Source organism: Rattus norvegicus, chromosome 3 (assembly GCF_021556685.1).
Source record: "Rattus norvegicus strain SHRSP/BbbUtx chromosome 3, alternate assembly SHRSP_T2T, whole genome shotgun sequence".
Classification (NCBI taxonomy): Eukaryota; Metazoa; Chordata; class Mammalia; order Rodentia; family Muridae; genus Rattus; species Rattus norvegicus.
Genome location: NC_141536.1, coordinates 141,768,174 through 141,788,482, shown reverse-complemented (window position 1 = coordinate 141,788,482; position 20,309 = coordinate 141,768,174). Strand labels below are relative to the sequence as shown.

The window sequence follows — 20,309 nt, the reverse complement described above, 5'->3', positions numbered from 1 at the left end:
CCCAAGCTTGAGAGTCAAGTCGTTCTGTATGACTGACCAGTCTGATTGTCCACTCTTGTTCAACTCTAATTCATCTGAGCAATTCCAGTTTATCTCCCCTCTATCCCTACCCTTTCTTCCTATATTCCTTATCTTAATTGGCACCTTGATGTGGCATCCTTCACTCTCATCTACCTGTCTCAATACCACAACCAGTGACCTGACTCAACAGCCTTTTCAGTTATATCCTTGATCCAGCCCTGTTCTCAAATCCGTTCCAGTTTGTGGTTATCCCTCCTTTTAGACCACATGGAACCTGCCTTGTACCAGGCCATATTCTAGGGATGTACAATCTACCTTCATCACGTTCCTATTTCAGAGTCGTCCTCTGCCCGTCGCCATAAGCAGCAGAGCCAGCCCAGACACTCAAGCACAGGCTTTAGACTGTCAGACAGGGTAAGATTTAAATTCTACTCCTCCAACCTGAAGCAAGGACCTACATACCCAGCCAACCTGAGCCAAAGCGGATCTCTCGCTCTCCAAGTCAGGGTCATTTCTCAAACAGAAAAGAACATGAGCCTGTACCTGTAGGCGCCTAGAAGCTGGGCACACAAAGCCTCTCATTCACCTGTCTGTCCATCTCCTGGCAAGACTGCCTCACTGACACCACACACTTTTGTCCCAGCAATTCCTTTGTTCCACCCCATTTGCACACATTGCACATAATAAATTCACATCCATGTAGTTTTTCTATCCTCCCTCAGCCACTCTTTTTTCATCAGCTTCTGCATATACAGACTCTATGACAAGCCTACCTACATTCCACTAACTGTTCAAGGCTCAGCCCTGAAACTACCTTCCCTCTGGAAGCACACCCTAATCTATGTCAGCAGAGTCAAATCTCTCTTTTTCAGTAACCCCACAGTCCACAGTAAAAATGTAAATTATCTCCCAAGCTGGGATACTTAAAAGGGAAGTGAGGAACTAATCATATTTATTACCAAGATACCTATTTAACTCTCTGTCTCTCCAGTAGCATGTAAGCCTGTAGTTCTGTTCATGTACCTGAATCAATCAATCAATCAAAAAATATCTCTCTCTCTCCCTCTCCCCCCCCCCATCTTCTGAGGACTAGAAGCTCCTCCTCTTCATTGTCTAGGATTACCCAAGTGCCAAACAGGCAAGGCTGATTTAACCTATAATGAGCCTTAGTACGGTTACTGATGTTCACTGTTACAAGATACCACTTCTTTGATACCAGCTGAGCTAGCAAATCTACAAGGGAGAAAGAAGCATGACTGAAAAAATACCTGCTAATTATTTAAATAGTAGCCAGAAAGAGCTTGAGAATCTTGAAACAGAAGATAACAAAACTTTCTAAAGAGAAGTTACATCTAAAGATATAAATTGTATATAAACTACTAGTTTTCAGAACAATCCAGCAGTGTTCTATTGCCAGTCTTTCTAGACCACACATTTTTAGAAGAAAAAACTTTTTTCTACTTGAAAGGAAAAAAAGTTTGATATAAGAATGGTCAGCCATGAATCTGAGCAAAAATAAAGCATGCAATGTAGCGTTTCTCAAAACCCAGAGGAATCAATCTATGTAAGAGTGGTACACAATTTAAAAGAAAATCTCCTGGGCTGTTTCTCCCAAATTGTTCCTAACATGCTGGCCTATTTATTTACTCGACACCTCTACTTCAGAGAGCTAGAAAAACCACATTACACAGTAAGGCCTCTGATAGAAGAATGTCCACTTCTTAAAACTAACAACTGCAAAAACCCACCTGCAGGGGTCTGCTACTCTGCTGGAATTCTCCAGAATCCTATAAGCTTTCCTACACCAAACTGGCATATATAAGATTATTATCTACTCGCCAATTTGATCAAGGCCAGGAGTGATTAGAAGCTCCCACCTGACAAGCACATGGCGTCGCCACTACATTTAATATGAACCGTCCAAAAGCAATTACGAATAGTAATCCTGTGACAAAACTAACTGCACTGCCATTGTAGCTCACTGTTTGCCAGGTGTCCCTTTATGAAGTAAAAGCAAACTCCCCAGCACTCAGTGAGACAGGACTTTTTTTTAATGGGAAGATTTCATCTCCAGTCATCCAACAAACCCCAACAAAAGCACAGAAAATTCTAAAACACAAACCACATAAAAGATATGCAAAATTGCACACCATGTTCCCACAAGTCCTCTTTCAAACGTACAACTACGCCACAAAGAAATTCCTGTCCAGATTACTATTTTTAACTGAAGAGCCACAGAAAAAAAAGAGAAATAACTTAAGATAATTGAGCTTGAAGGTGAGCCAATGATAAAATAGAAATAGCAACCTTAACCTTGGAATTCAAACCACAGTAAATTTAAGAGCTTAAAGAGGCTTAAAATAACAGTGGGATTCCAAACTGCTAGAGCCTTTCTACTAATAAGAGCCCAAAGAGCTTTGAGATGAGAAGATTTCAGAATTGTCAGGACGTAAATAACACAAGATTTGAAGGTACTTTCACCTACCTCTAACAAGTAGAGTTCTGGCAAGCACATTTTCTTTGGGTGCCCAGAGTCATAAACACCTGCACACAGAAACTCAGAACTTCAATGAACAGTCAAGATTCAACAACCTCCATGATAAAATAAAACATCCTACATTTCACCTTTCTCCTCAGCTCCTTCAGACCTAAATTTGTTAAGTGAAGCATGGTTGAAGAAACCCTAAAGTTCCAAGATCATAAAAACTAGCCAAAGGTTCTCATTTTGATTGAATCACAAAAGGAAAAATACACCACCTAGGAGTTTCAATTTTCTTATGCCAAGCAAAAAATAAACCGAACTACATCTTTCACACAAACAATCCCTGTTTCTGTTCCCAGGGTAACAGGAGAAGAGAGATGATCAGGAATATCAGTGGAAATTCTCTGGTAGCTCAAACAGCCATGGGTAAATGAATAACCGGCTTTCAGACTCCAAGAAAAAGGTTCACTCGAGATCTTTATCGACCTCCAACACTTTTGAGGCAGACAGAACTCACTTTCCAGTAAAAGGAACAGCTAGAAAGCTGAGCTTCACTCACTCCATCATTAAACTTAAATTATAACAATTACACATAAAATGCAGGGCGTCAACAGAAAAGTAGGATGCACCCATAACCCTGCACTGTGGCAGTCTGAGGAAGTGACATCTCCGAGATAACCTATTAGAACTGTCCTCAGCAACATTTCCTAAGAACATGCCTCACTCAGATCTTTTTGGCTTTGTATTTTTTAAGTCCAAAAGGAAGCTTTCTCACAAGTCTACTGGAGCCTGGGAAACAGAAAATCCACAAATCCTCTGGGCAGGTAGCTAGCTCAAGAACCTATTTACTTTTTTTTTTTTTTAAACTAAACCCTCAGAAGCCTCGAACAGATAACACATTCTTTGCAAAGTGTATTCAGTTCCTCTACAAAGTGCCTACCCCCATCGCAGTCACAGGGGTTCAGTTTGATTTGAATGTTCGAGGGTCACCTGCATTAAGAATCTCTTAAGCAGCTGGCTAAAGTACTGTTTCTCAGCGGAATCTCGAGTTCAGTGTGTTTAAAATGGGCCCTAGAAGCAGTGTTTTAAACAAAGTCCGCAGGTATACTCCCACTGGGCACTCTACTTTGAGAACCACTACCTAGGGTTCAGATTGATTCTTAGCAATTCTTTCCGACACACACCTGGTTTAAATTGCCAACGCTCTAAATGCTTCTCATGTCCTTGAAACCAGGGGCACTTTCCCACCCCCGCGGTGTCCAGTGACCCACTCCACTGCCCACGAAGAAGTAAGGGAAGTACTTCCGACCTTTCCCGGAAATCTAACTCCCTCAGAAGAATAAACGGCGCTACCCGGGACCCCCTGCTGCTGCCAACGTGGGGGAGGGGAGGCTGGAGCCCGGGCGCTCGGAGGGGAGGAGCTGCTTGCCAGCTCGCCCCTCCGCAGGAATTCAGGGGGGTGTGCAGAAAAAGGCGCCCCAGCCTACTCAGGCCGGGGACCTTAGGAGCTCCACACCCGGGCGGCCCCGCCCCCTGCTGCGGTGGGCAGGGCCTCGCCCCTCCCCCGCCCCGGGAGCCGCGCGGGAGCCCACCTCCTAGACCCCCCGCTGCGCCCCCCCCGGGCGGCTCGCCTCACCAGGCGCGCGGCCTCGGCCCACGTGCGCTCCTTCTTCTTCTTCTGTTTGTCCTTCATCCTCCTCCGCGGCGGCGGTGGCGGCTCCACGCGGGTCCTTCGGGCGGGGCGGGCTGGGGCGGTGGCGGCGCGGGGCTGGGGTGGAGGCGGCAGCGACGGGGGGCGCGTGGCGGCGGCGCGTGCGAGGACTCGGGTGCGGCCGGAGAGGGCGGGCGCACCGGCACTGGCTGGCGCGAGACCCGGCGCGAGGGTGGCGCTGGGGGAGGGGCGGCGGCTCCACGCGCCCGCGCTGCGTCAGTCGCCCACGGTGGCAGCGGCAGCCCCGCGATGGCTAAGGAATGCGGCGGCTCCGCATAACCACGGGGTCAGAGGTCACGGGTCCGGCCTCCGCTTTCCCGCGCTGCTGGGAAACGGAGAGCGGACTAGTGGCGGGCCGAGATGGCGAAACGCAGCTTCCCTTTCGACGCTCGGATGCGTGCGTGTCTGCCGTGGGTATGTGTGTGTATGTGTGTGCCCGCGTGTGTGTGTGAGAGAGAGAGAGAAGAGTGAGGAGGGGGAGTGTGGTTTTTTTTTTTTTGAACAAAAACAAACCGAAAGGGTGGCTGGGATTTGTAGTCCTTACTGGCTCCCTGGCCTACGCCTCTCCGGAAGAAAATGGCTGCCTGAAGTGCTTGGACCACATTTCCCGTAGTGCCCCGGGTCTCTGTTTTCCGCCCACTCTCTTCCGTACCCCGCTGGGCTCCTAGCTTGGTAAAGAAGGGGGCGGGAAGTCGGTCAGGAAAGGATGGGGCGGGGTCTCGCGAGGTTCGGGAACTAGCGGAGGCCTGAGGGTTTCTGGGAGGTGTTGCTGGGAAGGGGCGGTGGCTGGACTCCCCCTGGTCGAGGTTAACCCGTTCCGAGCTTCTTTTTTCTTTTTTTTTTTTTTATTCTAGGGGCGGGTCTAGTGAGGGTTCAGACCCGGAGTTGGTAGCTCCGCCACCCTGCTTCCACTCCACCTCCCACCCCCCACCCCCCCACCGTATACACATTTCTCATCTGCACTTCTGGTGGGTAACAAAAAGTAGGACTTTTCCTTTTTGGCCCACCCCTAAATGAGTCAATTGGCGCATAGTAAGCAAAGACACACTCATAACAGTAAAACGGTTATTGCACGATTGACCGCCCTAGATGATTAACCCATTTCCTCTTGTACTTTTAATACCTCTATATATTTGCAGAAAATGCACCTGCAGTTTACAGCAGAATTGCCGCCAGGTGAATTTGGTGATCCGATAGTAGGTAAACACTTAAGGTCCATCCATGTAAATCAAAATGCACCTGGGTGTATATTTAGAAGCAGTTCCCTGGAGAGAGGTCAAGTCCTAATGTCAACCAACCTAGATTTAGAATCCTAATTGTGACTTCTTGACTCCTCTTAACCCCACTGAGCCTGTTTGATCTGTGTTAGCATGCTATCCCACAACATTGATGGGGTACAAATTAGCATGAAATATCTAGAAGATTGGAGAGAATATGGAAGATCCTGATATTATTGGGCTCATGTAATTTGGCTTCTATTATAGAATAAATGATAACTGTTATTACAAGCTCACAGTGAGCACTGGAGCCTCTGAGCCTTGATTGCAGTGATAGGATGAGGTTTGGAGCACCCAGAACATAAAAGTATTTAAAGGACTCAGCAGTCCTTAATACCTGTCACTCAAGACTCAAATTCAATAAACAAAAATCTACAATGAATAGACTATAGAGGATGAAATTTAGAGTTTTACACCACCACTCCCCTTCTAATTTCATCCCAACAGGGAGAGAAATACTTCTAAAATTATTTGTTTTTTACATTTTAGGTTTTGTTTTTTGAGACTACATACACCTGGCTGGCCTGGAACTCACTGTGTAAACCAGGTTAACCCTGAGAGATCCACCTGCCACTACCTTCCAAATGCTGGGATTAAAGGTGTACATTGGGATTTTGTTGGGGGAATGGGGGGAGATGAACTGAGGGCCTCTCACAATCCCTGAGCTGTATCCTAACACTTTTTAATTTTGAAACAAAACCTTAAAATATACACAGGCTGTTGTCAAACAGGCTTCTATTCTCTTTCCTTTGCCTATGAATACCTGAGGGATTAAAATGCATGCCCCACTACCCCTGGCTTTTGGTAGTGCTGTTTATAATTCTTTGTTTTCAATCTAGGGCAGAAACAATCACCTCTGAGAAGACAGTAAAGCTTCGTTGAGACATTTTGAATCGATCCATATCTCCAACACAGCCACGCACTTGGAAGGATTAAGGAGGGAAGACTGACTGTAATATGCAGGCTTTATGTTTTGTTGTTGGGGCCCGGGCTCAGGTCTGCATGCATGGTGGATGCTTTACCTCTGTTCCACCTGCCGAGCCCTGTCTGTGTTCTGAGACAGGTTCATAAGTGTTGCAGCTTGGCTTGACTGGGCAGTCACTCTCCTCCAGTCTCCAGAATAACTAAGATTAAAAGCCTGTGTCACCAGACCTGACTAAAATGTTCATGTTTATGTTATGGGCAGTGTGGAAAGCAGTTCCTACTCAAAAGTGTTCAACCTTTCATCCATGAAACTACCCCACCCAGAACTCCATTACATTCGTGGGGAAAAGGAGCTTTGCAGATCAAATCCAGACCTTAAGATCATCCTAGACTTCTGAGCGGGCCACTAAAATTACATGGATCCATAAAAGTTTATAGGTGCTTTAAATGAGAAGCATTTCAGTTCACTGTTCCTGGCTTTGAAGTGGCAGAAAGCAAAGGAACATAAGCAGCATCAAGACAGCCTGCCAACAGCAGTAAGGAGCCAGGGACCTTAGTCATTCCACCCAGCAGACCTGAACTCTGACAGTGTAGATGAACTCAGAAACAAGAGTTTCCAGAAAAGAAAACATATCCCGACTTTAGTCTCAGATTGAACCAGGGAAACCCACTCTATGTTTGGACTTGTGGCACACAGAAGCTTGGCATTTCTCAATGTGCTACTGTACTTCTCACCTTGTTACAGCCAGTAAAGTCTAATACACACTGTCAAGCCCCTTAGTCTGTCAGCAAACGCAGCCTCGTTCTCACAGGTGGTTCAGGCTGGGAAAATCCACATATTTCAAGATCTCTATCCTTGTAGAATCAAATTAATGACAGTATCATCATTAAGCATAAAGAGAACGTAGTATGTCCAGATGTCTGGATAAGGTGTGGTTGGAGATGGGTGAGGCAGCTCATGTCTAATTTCATCACTGGGAGGTGAAAGCAGCTACATAATCAGTTTGAAGCCAGTCTCGGATAAACAATGAGACTCTACCAAAGAAAGGAGCGGAAAGTATTTGAAAATTAGATTTGGTCATTAAGGGGTTTTGGTGGTGGTGGTTTTATTTTTTTCCAGTTAACAAGAATCACAAGTTTGTCAGAAACAGAAAGCACATACATTCTTGGTTATAGTGTTTTTTTAAGTTGTTTTTAATCAGTACTTTTATTACAGGTGACCTTTGAAAGTGAACAGGGGTGCCATGGGATGAGTAAGATAAACAGAACTGTTCAACCCTGCCCAGTTTGGCGATGAGTCACTGTTTTCAAATTTATGAGCAAAACACACAAATTAAGAATAATAGAAGCAAGAAACCCAGAAATGCACAGGACATAGCATCCTGATCTTCAGTGTGATCTAGTAACACTAGTTCTAGGGCTGGAGAGATGCTCAGGGCTTAAAAGTACCAGTGTTCTTATAGAGAACATGAGTTCGATTCCCACAACCCATGTGGTAGCTCACAACTGTCTGTTTCATACATGTGGTGTACAAACACAAGCAGGCAGAACACCAATACACATGAATTTTTTTAAGAATTGAAAAAAAATATTGGTTCTTGACTCCAGTGGGCCCGAGTTTGAAACTCTGTAGCTATTCTCCAGTTGCATGACCTTGAACAAATTGTCATAGGACAACCGAGTCCATGACAAAATTCAAAGGGTGATCTGGACAGGGTAGCTCATGTTTGCATGCTTGGGAGGATGAGGCAGGAGAAGGACTTGAACCCTGAAGGTGCAAACAGCCTGGATAACACAGGGAGATCCCATCTCAGAAGAACAGATGAGATCACACTGGTTGAGCTTCAGCATCGCAAATGATCAGCTAGTGTGGAGCTCTCCTACCCCTTTGCACATTGCATTTCTTCCTATGGCTTTTGGTTGGTAACTACACAGTTGCTGTCTGTTTGGACTTGTTTCCTGTATCCCCCAAGTGCCAGCCCTAGTCTCGGCATAGAGAAGCGGTCAGACTGTTGGTATATGAGCCAATCTTAGTAATTCTTTTGTTGTAGAAAGTCTCTGAGGAATGATCCCCTATTGAATGGTCTCATAGCAGTTTTTGGAATGTACTTGTGTGGGGAAAAAACTAACATAAGATTTTACCCAGAATGATCTCCACAAGCGGTAAGTAGAGACTTCATTCCCAGTCTCATTGTGTTGCCAAATTTGCCCACACAATGCATGACTTAACTCATAACTCAAGGGCCAGTTGCAGTCTTTTAAATTCTACTCTTCAGTCTCCCCTGACTCTGGAGAAGGTATTTAAATTGCCAAAATGTTTATAGCGGTTATCTCTAGGTTTTGAAAGACCAGGAAGTTTACTGGTAATTTTTTCATACAAAACATTGCATTATTTTAATTTTAAAAGTTTTTACTGGGGGTTGGGGATTTAGCTCAGTGGTAGGGCGCTTGCCTAGCAAGCGCAAGGCCCTGGGTTCGGTCCCTAACTCTGAAAAAAAAGAAAAGAAAAAAAAAGTTTTTACTTAAACAACAATAGAACATTTAAATTAAGGTGGCAGTTATAACAGTGATGTCATAGTAAATATATTTTTTCCTTCACATCTTCTAAATCTAGAAAGTGTGCTCCATTATGATATAAAAGTAAAATTTTCATTAATATCAACCAATAGTGGAAGCACATCTTTAATAACAGATTCTTCTTCCTACTTTGGTAGACCCCATAGAGTGGCCTCAAAGGGAGAGTTAAGGTAGTTTTTTATCAAGATTGTAGGACATGATAGCTCCCCGAATAAGGTTTTTCTGGTAGAAATTTCTTCATTAAAGACTCATTTCTAATTACTAATCTTTCTTAATGCTAGAAAAAGATAGTTACCATAGATCCTTTTGATCTAAATTTACGCCCTTTCATCTATAATGAGAGGAAAATTTTAAAACACTAAAGTGATATTGTTGTTTGGGGCTGCTTATGTTATTGTTTTGCTGTTGTTGCTGCTGTTATTATGAGACAGCGTCTCTCTGTGTGTATCCATGGCTGTCCTGGAACTCACTCTGAAGACTAGGCTGGCCTCAAACTCAGATCCACCTGTCTCTGCCTCCCAAGGGTGTGCACCACCATGTCTATTTTGCTTTTTGAAGTAGAATCCCACTGTTACCCCAGGCTGGCCTCAACAGTCCCACTGCTTCAGCCTCCAAGTTCTGGGATTCCAGGTATGACCACTGTAGCTCCTAGGATTAGACAAAAGGCATCACAGCTCTGCCGTGTTCTGCGGGACTGCACACTCAGGGAAGCCTGCCATCATGTCAAAATAGCACTCCAACAGCCTTAGAGCTACAGACAATGACCAAGGACAAGTTTCAGATGACTTCAGCCTTGGCCAACAATGGTAACTGCAAACTCCTGTGAGGCCCAGAGCAGAATCACCCAAATGAGCTGAATCCCAAACCCACAGGATCAGAGATGAACTAATGTCATTGGGGAGATAATGGATTGTTTTAAGTTTTGAAGTAATTTGCTACATACCCTCTGATGCCTCATAATGAAAACACCGCTGGAGTTTCTAGGTAGTTGTTACTGGGACTGCCCTCTTAACAAAAGGACCTCCGCACAATTCTGTAAGAGAGTTCAGCGTGCTCCCAGCTACCATGGAGCTCTGCTGGACAAGAGCAGGAGCCACAGCGGTAGTGCTGTTTTATCTTGGAGTTCAGAGAAGGGGAAGCACTGTCCAAGTCTAAGACTGTCTCTCAGAGGTAGAACATTTACTTATATTTGCCCTGGCCTTGATCACTAGTACTGTAACAAGTAATCCCACTTGTCTCTGTTCCTGAATTCAATCCTGAATCAGGATTCAAACTAATTCGGTTTGCCCACCTTCCTGCTCTGCTTCCATAGAGCTGAAAGGCCTAAACCACTGCTCTCAGATGCATTATCTGGACCCCTTCATTCCTCCTCTCTGACACTTGATATTTCTTATTGTTGAAACAGGTCTTACTAGGTAGCCCTGGCTGGCCTGGAGCTTGCTATTAAAGGCCCTAAACTCAATGAGATCTGCTTCCACAGTGCTGTGATTAAAGGTGTCTACATAGAGTCTACAGTTCTATGGCCCCATTTTTACTTTAATTCTTGTAGATTCACAAAGATAAGAAAATAAGGTCACTACCTCAAGGACCTCCTGATCTAATGGGAACCTAGGAGATAGAAATTGTTAACTCTATACATGATGGCACATATACAATCCCAGCACTTTGGTGGATAAGGTAGGAAGGTTGCCATGAGTTTGAGGCCATCCTTAGCTACATAGTGAAAAAGTATTTTTTTTAGTCAGAAAAAGCCAGATGTGGTACCACAAACTGTTAAGCCCAGCACTCGGAACTTATAGGTAGATGAATTCAAGGTCATTCTTGGGCACATAATTCTGTGCTACAAGAAACACTGTCTCAAAACAAAACTATGTTTCTTTAGAGACTAACAAAAAAGGAAGTAGTGAGGACACAGGAGACCTTCAGGAGGAGCTAATACTTTATCTGGGCCTTGAAAGCTCCAAAAAGAGAGTGACTTGAGCAGTTCTAGGAACAAGGACATAAGCACAGTGTAGATAAGTTCAACAGAGGTGTGAACGTGTTGGCCCAGGGCCAGCAGTCCAGTGGAAGAAGTGTGGCGAGAGTGTGTGTGGTGCTGAGGCTCCAACTAAAGGCTAATGCTACACCTGCAACTCAAGCAATGTGGAGGAGACCACCTCCTTAGCCAGGTACCAGCTCCTCCCCAGCCTCACAGCACGGGGCTGACACAGTGATACCAGCCTTTGCTGAATGATCACTGAGCCAGACTAGGTGCTGAAGCTGGTCTGCGATGGGGAAGATTAAGTTGCTATCCACCATGGCTCTAGGAATGTTTTTCTAGCTGAATTTTCCATGTGTTTTGTGTTATCTAGAGCCTCCATTCAAAATATAATTAGGGAAAACCCAATTTGCTCTTAACATTGATGATGACTTCATTATCTGCTGCAAATGGCACTGTCTGCCTGATAAAGCCAGAAACTTTGGCTTAGTCATTGTCTTGTCCCCCCTCCTAGTAGGGGCTCCCCTATCCTAGGAATCAGCCTAAGTACAATTTCTGCTGGCACTGATAACTTCCTACTAGGGTGGGAGCTGTTTGCTGAACCCTGGGGACCTGCAGCATGTGATCCCTACAGTGTGTGGACATAAAGTGATGGCAAGGTGATGCAGCATTTAGTTTATAGAAGCCTGCACTGCTGCTGGAGTTGAGTGATGTCTCAAGGCAAATATAAGCTAGAGAGAAATTATGTCGTAACTTAATTATAGTTATTTTGGGGGCAAAATATTTAAAAATTAATTTCCAAGCCAGAAGTCATGCATTCCTATAATCCCAGCTACTTAGGACACAAAGGCAAAAGGATCTCAAGTTCAAGGCAAGGCTGGGCATTCTAGCGAAACCCCACCACCAAATAAAATGTAAACACCTTTTTCTGTACTGGCAATTCCCCCAGGGTGTAGTTCAGTTGGTAATGCAAATGACTCTGGGTTTGATCACCAGTGGTGAGTAAAGTGTGCATGGTGGCACAAATATGCAATTCCTGCACCAAGGAGATTGAAGGACAAGGGTCAGAAGCTTATGGTCAAAAAGTAGATGAAAAGGGCTGGAGAGATGGCTTAGTGGTTAAGAGCACTGACGGCTCTTCCAGAGGTCCTGAGTTCAAATCCCAGCAACCACATGGTGGCTCACAACCATCTGTAATAGAATCTGATGTCCTCTTCTGGTGTGTCTGAAGACAGTGACAGTGTATTCATAAATAAAAATCAATCTTAAAAAAAAAAGGTAGAAAAACGGAAGTTCAAGGTCACCCTGGTGATATAGAAAATTAGAGACCAACCTAGGCTACATGAGACCATAATCAAAAAGAAAAAAGAAATAAAAGGAAAATATAAAAATTAAAGTCAGGGGAGATTGGTGCTTGCTGCCAAAGGGAACTCCTCTAGTATTGAGTAGTATCCCAGAATTTGCCTGCTAAGTAAACACAGAAGCCCCCAATGTGGTTTTGCTGCCAAAATGACCCTAAAATTCAACTGGGAAAATAGATGTGTCACTTTTGTAGCAAAATGACCTAACTAAGGCCCCATCAAAACTACCCTCCTTTCCCCCCAAAAAACAAGGCCAACCACCATGGGGTTTAAGGAACACTGTTAGTAACAAGCAGAATGGATTCAGAGAGAACCAGCTCAAGGTCCCAAGAGTCAGGCATAGCCCCCTGAGCATTCTGCTCTACTCCCAAGAAAGGCCTCAAGATTAATAGGCTGATTTTTTTTCAACCAGATATTAAAATATATTGGGTAGCTAAAACAATGGGGCAACTTCAGCAAAGGACAGACAGAACTGTTGAACCGAACAGTACAGATCAGTGGGTCAGGTGTGCAAGGAATTATTGTTGTGCACAATCAAAGTGACAAACTGGAGCTGAAGGTGGGCTCAGTGGTCTGGAGTGCTTGCTGCTCTTGCAGAGGACCCATTTGTGTTCTTGGCACCTACATCTGGCGGCTCACAACTACCTGTAAGTCCAGCTTCTGGGGACCCAAAACCCTCTTCTGGTCTCCATGGGCACCCACATACAATGTGCCCCCCACCACACACATGCAAACAGAAAGACAAGAGCAAACAAGCTGGGATCCCATCTTATTAATCTAAATTCCAGTATATATTTTATATTTTTATTTACATATGATAACAAAAGTACTAGAAGGAGAAAATATCTTTACTATCCTAGAGCCGAGATCTTTCTAAATATGGAAGTTCAAAAGAAGTCCATCAAGTCAGTCAGTTGATTTGACTGCCTCAGTTTAATTCCTATGCAGCAACATGAGGGTAAGGGCAGTAAAGTGAAATAACCTCTGCTACCTGTGTAATCAACTTAAATCCTTAAGAGCCATGCAGAGTGCCACATATGGACTCCTAGCACATGAGTGGAGGCAGGAGGATTGATCCAAGGTACATTTTGAAGCTATCCTGGGCTCTACAGGATTGAGTTATTTGATTTTTTTAATATTTTTTATTTAACGTTTATGGGTACACTGTCGCTGTCTTCAGACACACCATGTGGTTGCTGGGAATTGAACTCAGGACCTCTGGAAGAGCAGACAGTGCTCTTAACCACTGAGCCATCTCTCCAGCCCCCTTATTTGGTTTTTTTAAATTTTTAAGATCTTTTTTAGAAATCAAAATATTACTATATTTGTATGTAGGAGGAGCACACTCGCGTGTGTGGCGATCAGAGGCCACCTTGTCCCCGCACACACACACACTGCGTGTGTTCCGACAGCAAGCACTTTACCTATAAAGCGCTATCACCCGCCTAACAGCAAAATCTCTGTAAGGAGTTGTTTTGCTGAGACTCGGTTTGGCGGAGGTGTGCGTGCTATGCAGCCCTGGCTGACCTGGGAAAGACTGTGTATACTAGACTGGCCTCTAATTCACAGAGCTGGCTCTACATCTCTGCTTCCTCTCTCTGCCCCCGCCCCCGCCTCTGCAGATGTACACCACCATGCCTGCCTTAATTCTTAAAGGGTAATAGAGATAGCTCAAATGGTGATAGGTCAGAATGGCAAATGTTAAAATTATAGGCAGAATTCAGCTTTTCCAAGGATATATGAAGAGGAGCATAAATTACTGCTGGGTTCCTAAGCTTATGTAGTTGTTTTGGAACACAATTCAGCAATTAGTAACCAAATCATGCTTGTTTTGGGTGAATGGGCTTTGGATATAGACAGGTACCTAGTCTAACAGGTATTTGTAACAAATGCCTAGGGAATAAATCAGGAAACTGTAGTCTATGGCTGAGGTTGTCAATACAGCATTGCAAAACATAATTTAAAAACTGGTAACCCCGGGGGCTAGAGATATGGAAGAGGTTTGGAAGCACTGACTGCTCTTCCAGAGGTCCTAAGTTCAATTCCCATCAACCACATGGTGGCTCACAACCATCTGCAATGGGATCTGATGCCCTCTTCTGATGTGTCTGAAGATAGTGACGGTGTGCTCACATACACAAAATAAATAAATCTTTAAAAACAAAAACAAAAATCGGTAACCCCTTCAGAGACCAGCAAGGTTATTAAAGTCCAGACAGAACAATCAAGGGTTAGGTGTCTATTAAAGACAATCCTACACTACACAGTAATGTACTGGGAGTGTAGTGTACATTGTTTTGTGTTGGGTGTTCCAAGTAGAACCCAGAGCCTCACACACCCTTAACTACTACTGAACTAAGCCCGCAGTCCCGTATGTATGTATGTATGCATGCATGTGTATATGTGTGTATATGTGTGTATACACATACCCACACATATATAACAAAGGCAAACTAAAAGATTGTATACAGATAATCAAAAGATCATTTGGCTCTGGTTAATGGACTTTCTGGTGATTTGATTCTTTAAATGTTTCGGTATTGGTTTTTTCCCTCTGACAGGCTTTCAGTATGTAGCCTCTGCTAGCTCAAACTCATGATCCCCAGCTTCTTGTGTATTAGGACACTAGTGTACCCTACTATACCAAGCCTTTGTGTTTTTTACTCTCAAAATAGAAAGCAAGACATGGTGATGATCACATTTGGACCTTCAATACTGTGGAGATGAGGAGACAACTCCAAAACCCGGGAAGGTTAATCAGCTCTGGGCACATCAGGATCTGAACACAGATCTGGTGACACCAAGCTTTACATAATGCTTTACTAGCACAACTAGTACTGTGTGCTATTTAGTAATATACACCTCCTCTTGGGTGCCTGAAGGACGGCTGTTCAGTTCCTTCAGCAACCCTGCAGGATCTGTTCTACACAGAGAGGTGCAGTGGCTTATTGAGGGCAGTAATACGCATCCAGGCTGCTGTGCCTTCAAACCTCTCTGGTTCCTGGGCCCACTCCTACTGCTCTAGTGACACACTCCCTTCATGGAGTCTTGCTCCTCAGCATGGCCTGACAGCTCCATCTTTTTTTTTCTTTTTTTTTTTTCTTCTTCTTCTTTCCTTTTTTCTTTTTCCCGGAGCTGGGGACCGAACCCAGGGCCTTGTGCTTGCTAGGCGAGTGCTCTACCGCTGAGCTAAGTCCCCAGCCCCCTGACAGCTCCATCTTATAGCACTTGGTTTGACTACAGTGCTTAAACAGAGATATACAACTCCGCAGACTGCATTTCACATACATGCCATGTAGTATGTAAATGAGTTTTGTGAAGTCTTTTCTGCCAACTCTGTCACACAGCTTTGCCACCTTCAAGTTGCATCTGGCAGAGTAAAAGCCATCACTTGGCAACCATGCACTTCAGTCTAGCTTTCATGAGCCTAGCTGTGAGGTGCCCTGGGGCCTTCCATCCAGCTCCTGACCACCTGGCACACACGGTTCTACAACTGGTCATTTAGAGTTGAGTATGGTGGTGTGAGGCAGACAAATCACATTCAGAACTGGCATGAGGCACATTCTAAGTTCAAGACCGGCTTGGTTCACATCATGAGTTGTGGGCTATCCACAACTACAGAACAAGACCCTGTCCCAGGAAACCTAAAAGGGAGGCTCTTTATGAACATCTCAGATCCTATCAGGGCTACTGCTGACTGACCAGCTTTGGGACCCGTGTGGTCCACGGCTGTTGCACATGAGAGTTAGGAATGGCCGCTAGAAATCTTCTTTGCCTGGACAAGGTACATTTGAAAGCTAATGGCAGAAGTTTAACTGACCTGCTCTCAATCCCAGCAAAGAAGTTGTCTCCCCCACCCTTCTCTGAGAGTGGTCTGGCCCCATTCCTAGGGGACTAAAACCGTGGTGTCAAGCTGAAGCAGTACTTGGAATGTCTGGCATGGTTAACTGTGCCAGAGAAAACCGGTGCTGAGTTTGCCAATCAAGCCCAGAAAACACGAGTGAATGGTAGACAGGCTTACCACAGGCATTTAACAAAATTGCTTTCTGTTATCACAAAGGGAAATAATAACTTTCAAGGCTCATTGGTAGAGCATGCTGGGGTATGAACAGAGCTGTCCTCCTTCATGTGGTGTATATACACTGACACAGTAGCTGCAGAAAGTGTGGTGAGCTGAGATTCTCCTGAGCTATTCTCCACCTGGTCCTCCATCAGCCAGGCCTTACAGATTCCCCAGTCACCAGGAGTGCCCCAGGCACTTGTCTGTGTCCCTTTGTCTGGCATGCTATTCTGTCCTTGACCAGTGGGCAAAACCCACTCATTGTCACCTCCTCTACAAAGCTTCCCTCCATCACTCCTGGAACACATTTATATTTCTCTCTCTCTCTCTCTCTCTCTCTCTCTCTCTCTCTCTCTCTCTCTCTCTCTCTCTCTCTCTCTCTCCTCCCCTTCTCCCTCTGACAGCAGACCTATCTATCCCAGCCATCTAAAAGCCAGAAAAGGTCATCAGGTCATCTCTTCCAGGAATTTAACCAAGAAATGCACAAATGCAAAACTGGAAAAGGACTAGGAAGGGAGCAGGTACACAGGACCCTCGAGCCAGGCAGAAATGGAGGAAAACCAGGACAACTGTGGAGGTTACTTAACATGGTTCCTAAAAACTAGGCATGGAAAACAGACATGTAATCCCAGCACTTAGAGGCTAAGGCAGGAGAATCTCAAGGTAACATAAACTTGGGCTACATATGGACACTTTAAACACACCTTGGAGCCTAAGAGATGAGTACAAGTTATTCATACATGACAGAAAGCACATGTGTGAATTTGCAAACAGAGTCAAATGGAGGCTGTACCACCCAGTCTCAAGGGCCTAGCAAGGCAGTATGAAGCAGGGGGCAGACCTCAAAGGTACCAAGCATGCAAAATCAAAGCCCTGTGTGTTACACACACACACACACACACACACACACACACACACACACCACCTGCTCAGAAGAGTCAAAATACAACTTTCTTCCTCTCCCTGTATCTAAGCAATAGGACCTCCCCAGTGCACAGGTACACACCAGATAGACGAACTGTATGGTTCCCAGAGCTGCAGCAAGAGACCTCTGCCCCTGCACATGCCCACCCTTCCAGCAAGTCCCCAGTTGGTTTGCCTAACTGAAGCACCCAGGGACCGGTTAACCACAAACCCAGTGATTAAAAACCAAGGCTGCAATGACAGCAGCTGCAAGAGCTACAGTTACATCCTTGACAAATGTCACCAACAACTCCACTGGCAGATATGACCACATGGTTCTTAGATACCAAATTCTCAGAGAAAACGTCAATCAAGTGGCAACCGTAGTCTGAAAGGGCCTGCCAAAAATCACAGGCCCCAAGACTAAATCATCAGTGTGAAGTGCAAAGTCTCCATGATTTAGTATTTTCTCGAACAATTTTTTAAAACAATACCAAAGATGAAAATACAGTTAAATGGAGCTGGGCAGCAGTAGCACACACCTTTAATCTCAGCACATGGGAGGAAGAAGCAGGTGGACCTGTGTGCATTCAAGGCCAGTCCGGTCAACAGAGTTCCAGGACATCCAAGGCTGTCAAACAGAGAAACCCTGTCTCAAAAGGCCAAAAGAGGAGGAAGTGGAGCAGGGGAGAAAAGATGGAGATGAAAAGGGAGAAGGAAGACAACTAAATTGGCAGGAATATCCAAGTCACTTGGGTACCCTGTTCTGGATCTATTTTCATTTTGATAGTCCCTGGACAACCCAGAGGTCTAAACCATTTTAACAAGATTCAAATCACCCTTTACCTGAGTCTGACTATTCTCCACTGCTACTTACTAAACCAAGGAAGGCTTTGTGTTTTCTTTATGGAACAGGATGGGAGTAAAAACATACGACACATAATCTGAGCCTATTTTATGAAGATAAACGGCCCAAGTCACATAAGTCACTGTCTCAGTGCTGTGTGGATTTTGTATTTACTTAGGCCAATAGGTGTTTCACCTGCATGTATGTCTGTGTGCCTGGTGCCCATGGACGCCACAAGAGGGCATCAGATCCCCCAGAACTGGAGTTAGGAGTTCTGAGTCACCATTTGCCTGGTGGGAATCAGACTCGGGTCCTCTGAAAGAGAGACATTGTTCTCAGTTGTTGAGCATCTCCCCAGCTGATGTGTGAATTTCTCCCTGGTATTTTGGATGTCCTAGGCCACATCACTTTGTACAGAAGTTCTGCACACTTTGCTGCAGTGAGGGGTTGGGGGCAGCAGGAGTGCACACAAGCCTCAGCACTGTCCTCTATCACAAAGTCTTCACAAGTGCTGTTCCCACCTTGTCACAAACTTTCCCTCTTCTGTGGTCCAGCTCACTTCTGTTCTCTCAGCCTCACAGTCAGTGCGGTTTCTTCAAAGGCCCCTTAGTTACTAACCCTGGTCCCCTTACCATGCTACTTCATGTAATTTATGAAAACTCTATCTATATACTTTGGGTTTTATTGTTTTTGAGACAGGATCTCTCTAATGTAACCTTCGCTGGCCTAGAACTTGCTATGTAGACCAGCCTGGCCTTGAACTCAGAAATCCACCTGCTTTTGCCCCTTGAGTAGTGGGATTAAATCCTATACTTCTATGTTTTTGGTTAATGCTTCCCCTTTTGAAGTGCATGCACCATCCCTTTTCCATGAGCTACATCTCAGTCTGGCTACACTAGTATTTGAATGGCTTAGTACACAGTAGTTACTTGATAATTGCTAAATGGTTAGCTGCTTTTCTAGAGTCTGCTAAAAACAGCTTCTGAGCCTTTTGTCTAATACCACATGCAAAGCTAGAATGCTCAGTTCTGACTACTGGTTTCATGTGATAGACTGTTCAGCAAATCTTCAGCACACAGCCTTAAGCTAGCAATGGTCACTGTTGACTCTTGCTCCAGGGCACACACTGTGCAGGTTGCTTTCATTATATTGCTAGTCACCTGAAGAGCCCCAAAGGTTATTCTTACCCCACCTGACAGATAAGGGCTCCAAAAGCTACAGAAGTAAATTAAGTTCCTTATATTCATAGAGGTAGAGAGCAACGTCAATGGTAGAACTCAAACCTAGCTCAGAGTCCAATGTTTCTGGTAGTTTAAATGCGAGCCATCCCCTTTGGTGCATGAATTTAAAACTCAGGCCCCAGTTGGCAGCTCTTTAGGGAGGCTGTGGAACTTTGAGGAGGCTGAAAGAAGTAAGACACTGAGGGTGGGTGCCCGCTTGCAATTCTTCCTGCGCTGCCTGTGTGGTTGAGACATGATCTTGCTGCTTGCTGCCATGCCTCCCTGCCATGAGGGGCTCTAGCCCTCTGAAACTGTGTGCCAAAATAAACGCTTTCTTCTGTGAGCTGCATTTGGCCATTGGACTTTATCACAGCATCAAAGAGTAGAACTAATATACGCTTCTTCCTGCTGGTCCCATTTCTCTGGAGGAGGTGCATGACCTGCCGAGGTTCACCCAGCAGGCCTGGGAATGCGAGGCTTTACAAGGCCTGAAGCCCATTTCTAATATTTTGGTTTCCTGTAAATAACGTAAGACATTTTGTTTTTGTTTTTTTTTTTAAAGATATGGGTATATTTTAAAGTAAATTGCATAATATATAGTACCTTTAAGAGAACTTTAAAAAGCAAAATACAAAGTTGAAAATTTGCATGCCTCTTGCCCAGACCCAAGTACCTCAGGTCAGGAACTACTACAAAAACATGACACACAGTTTCTGTCTGTCCTTCCTTCCTTTTGGTGATGATGCCTTGCACACGTTAGGAGAAGTTCTACCTCTAAGCCACACCTGGGCCCTGCCCCATGTCACTCTCCGAGCTGTATTTTTATATGTCCGTATTATAATTCAATGCTGATAGTCTCCTATTCTGTAATTAGAACAGTTTAAACATTAAAAGGAAACCACAGCCATCGGCAAATCATTTTATAAGGTAATCATTTACAAGGACACC

At 44.7% G+C, this 20,309-nt stretch overlaps 1 protein-coding gene and 1 long non-coding RNA gene across 13 annotated transcripts in view; one reads left to right on the top strand and one right to left on the bottom strand.

Moving 5' to 3' along the window:
* Asxl1 (ASXL transcriptional regulator 1) overlaps positions 1-4,686 on the bottom strand; it is a 67,937-nt gene extending 63,251 nt beyond the window's left edge. For 2 of the 9 annotated variants that reach the window (XM_087652306.1, XM_087652301.1), the window contains exons 1-2: positions 4,140-4,686; positions 2,507-2,565 (exon numbers count right to left, since the gene is read on the bottom strand). Coding sequence is in view for 3 of the 9 variants with exons in the window: in XM_087652301.1 (XP_087508427.1) it covers positions 2,507-2,536 (30 nt within the window). In the remaining 6 variants the exon portion in view is untranslated. 9 annotated transcript variants of the gene reach the window in all.
* On the top strand, positions 4,395-6,647 carry LOC134486328 (uncharacterized). 4 transcript variants are annotated; one of them, XR_015684723.1, is made up of 5 exons: positions 4,395-4,628; positions 5,069-5,182; positions 5,354-5,414; positions 5,981-6,090; positions 6,331-6,647. It is a non-coding gene; the product is annotated as an uncharacterized LOC134486328 (long non-coding RNA). The 4 variants fall into 4 exon arrangements; XR_015684726.1 differs by lacking the exon at positions 5,354-5,414; XR_015684725.1 differs by lacking the exon at positions 5,069-5,182 and having other exon boundaries at positions 4,519-4,886.
* Positions 6,648-20,309: the final 13,662 nt, after the last annotated feature.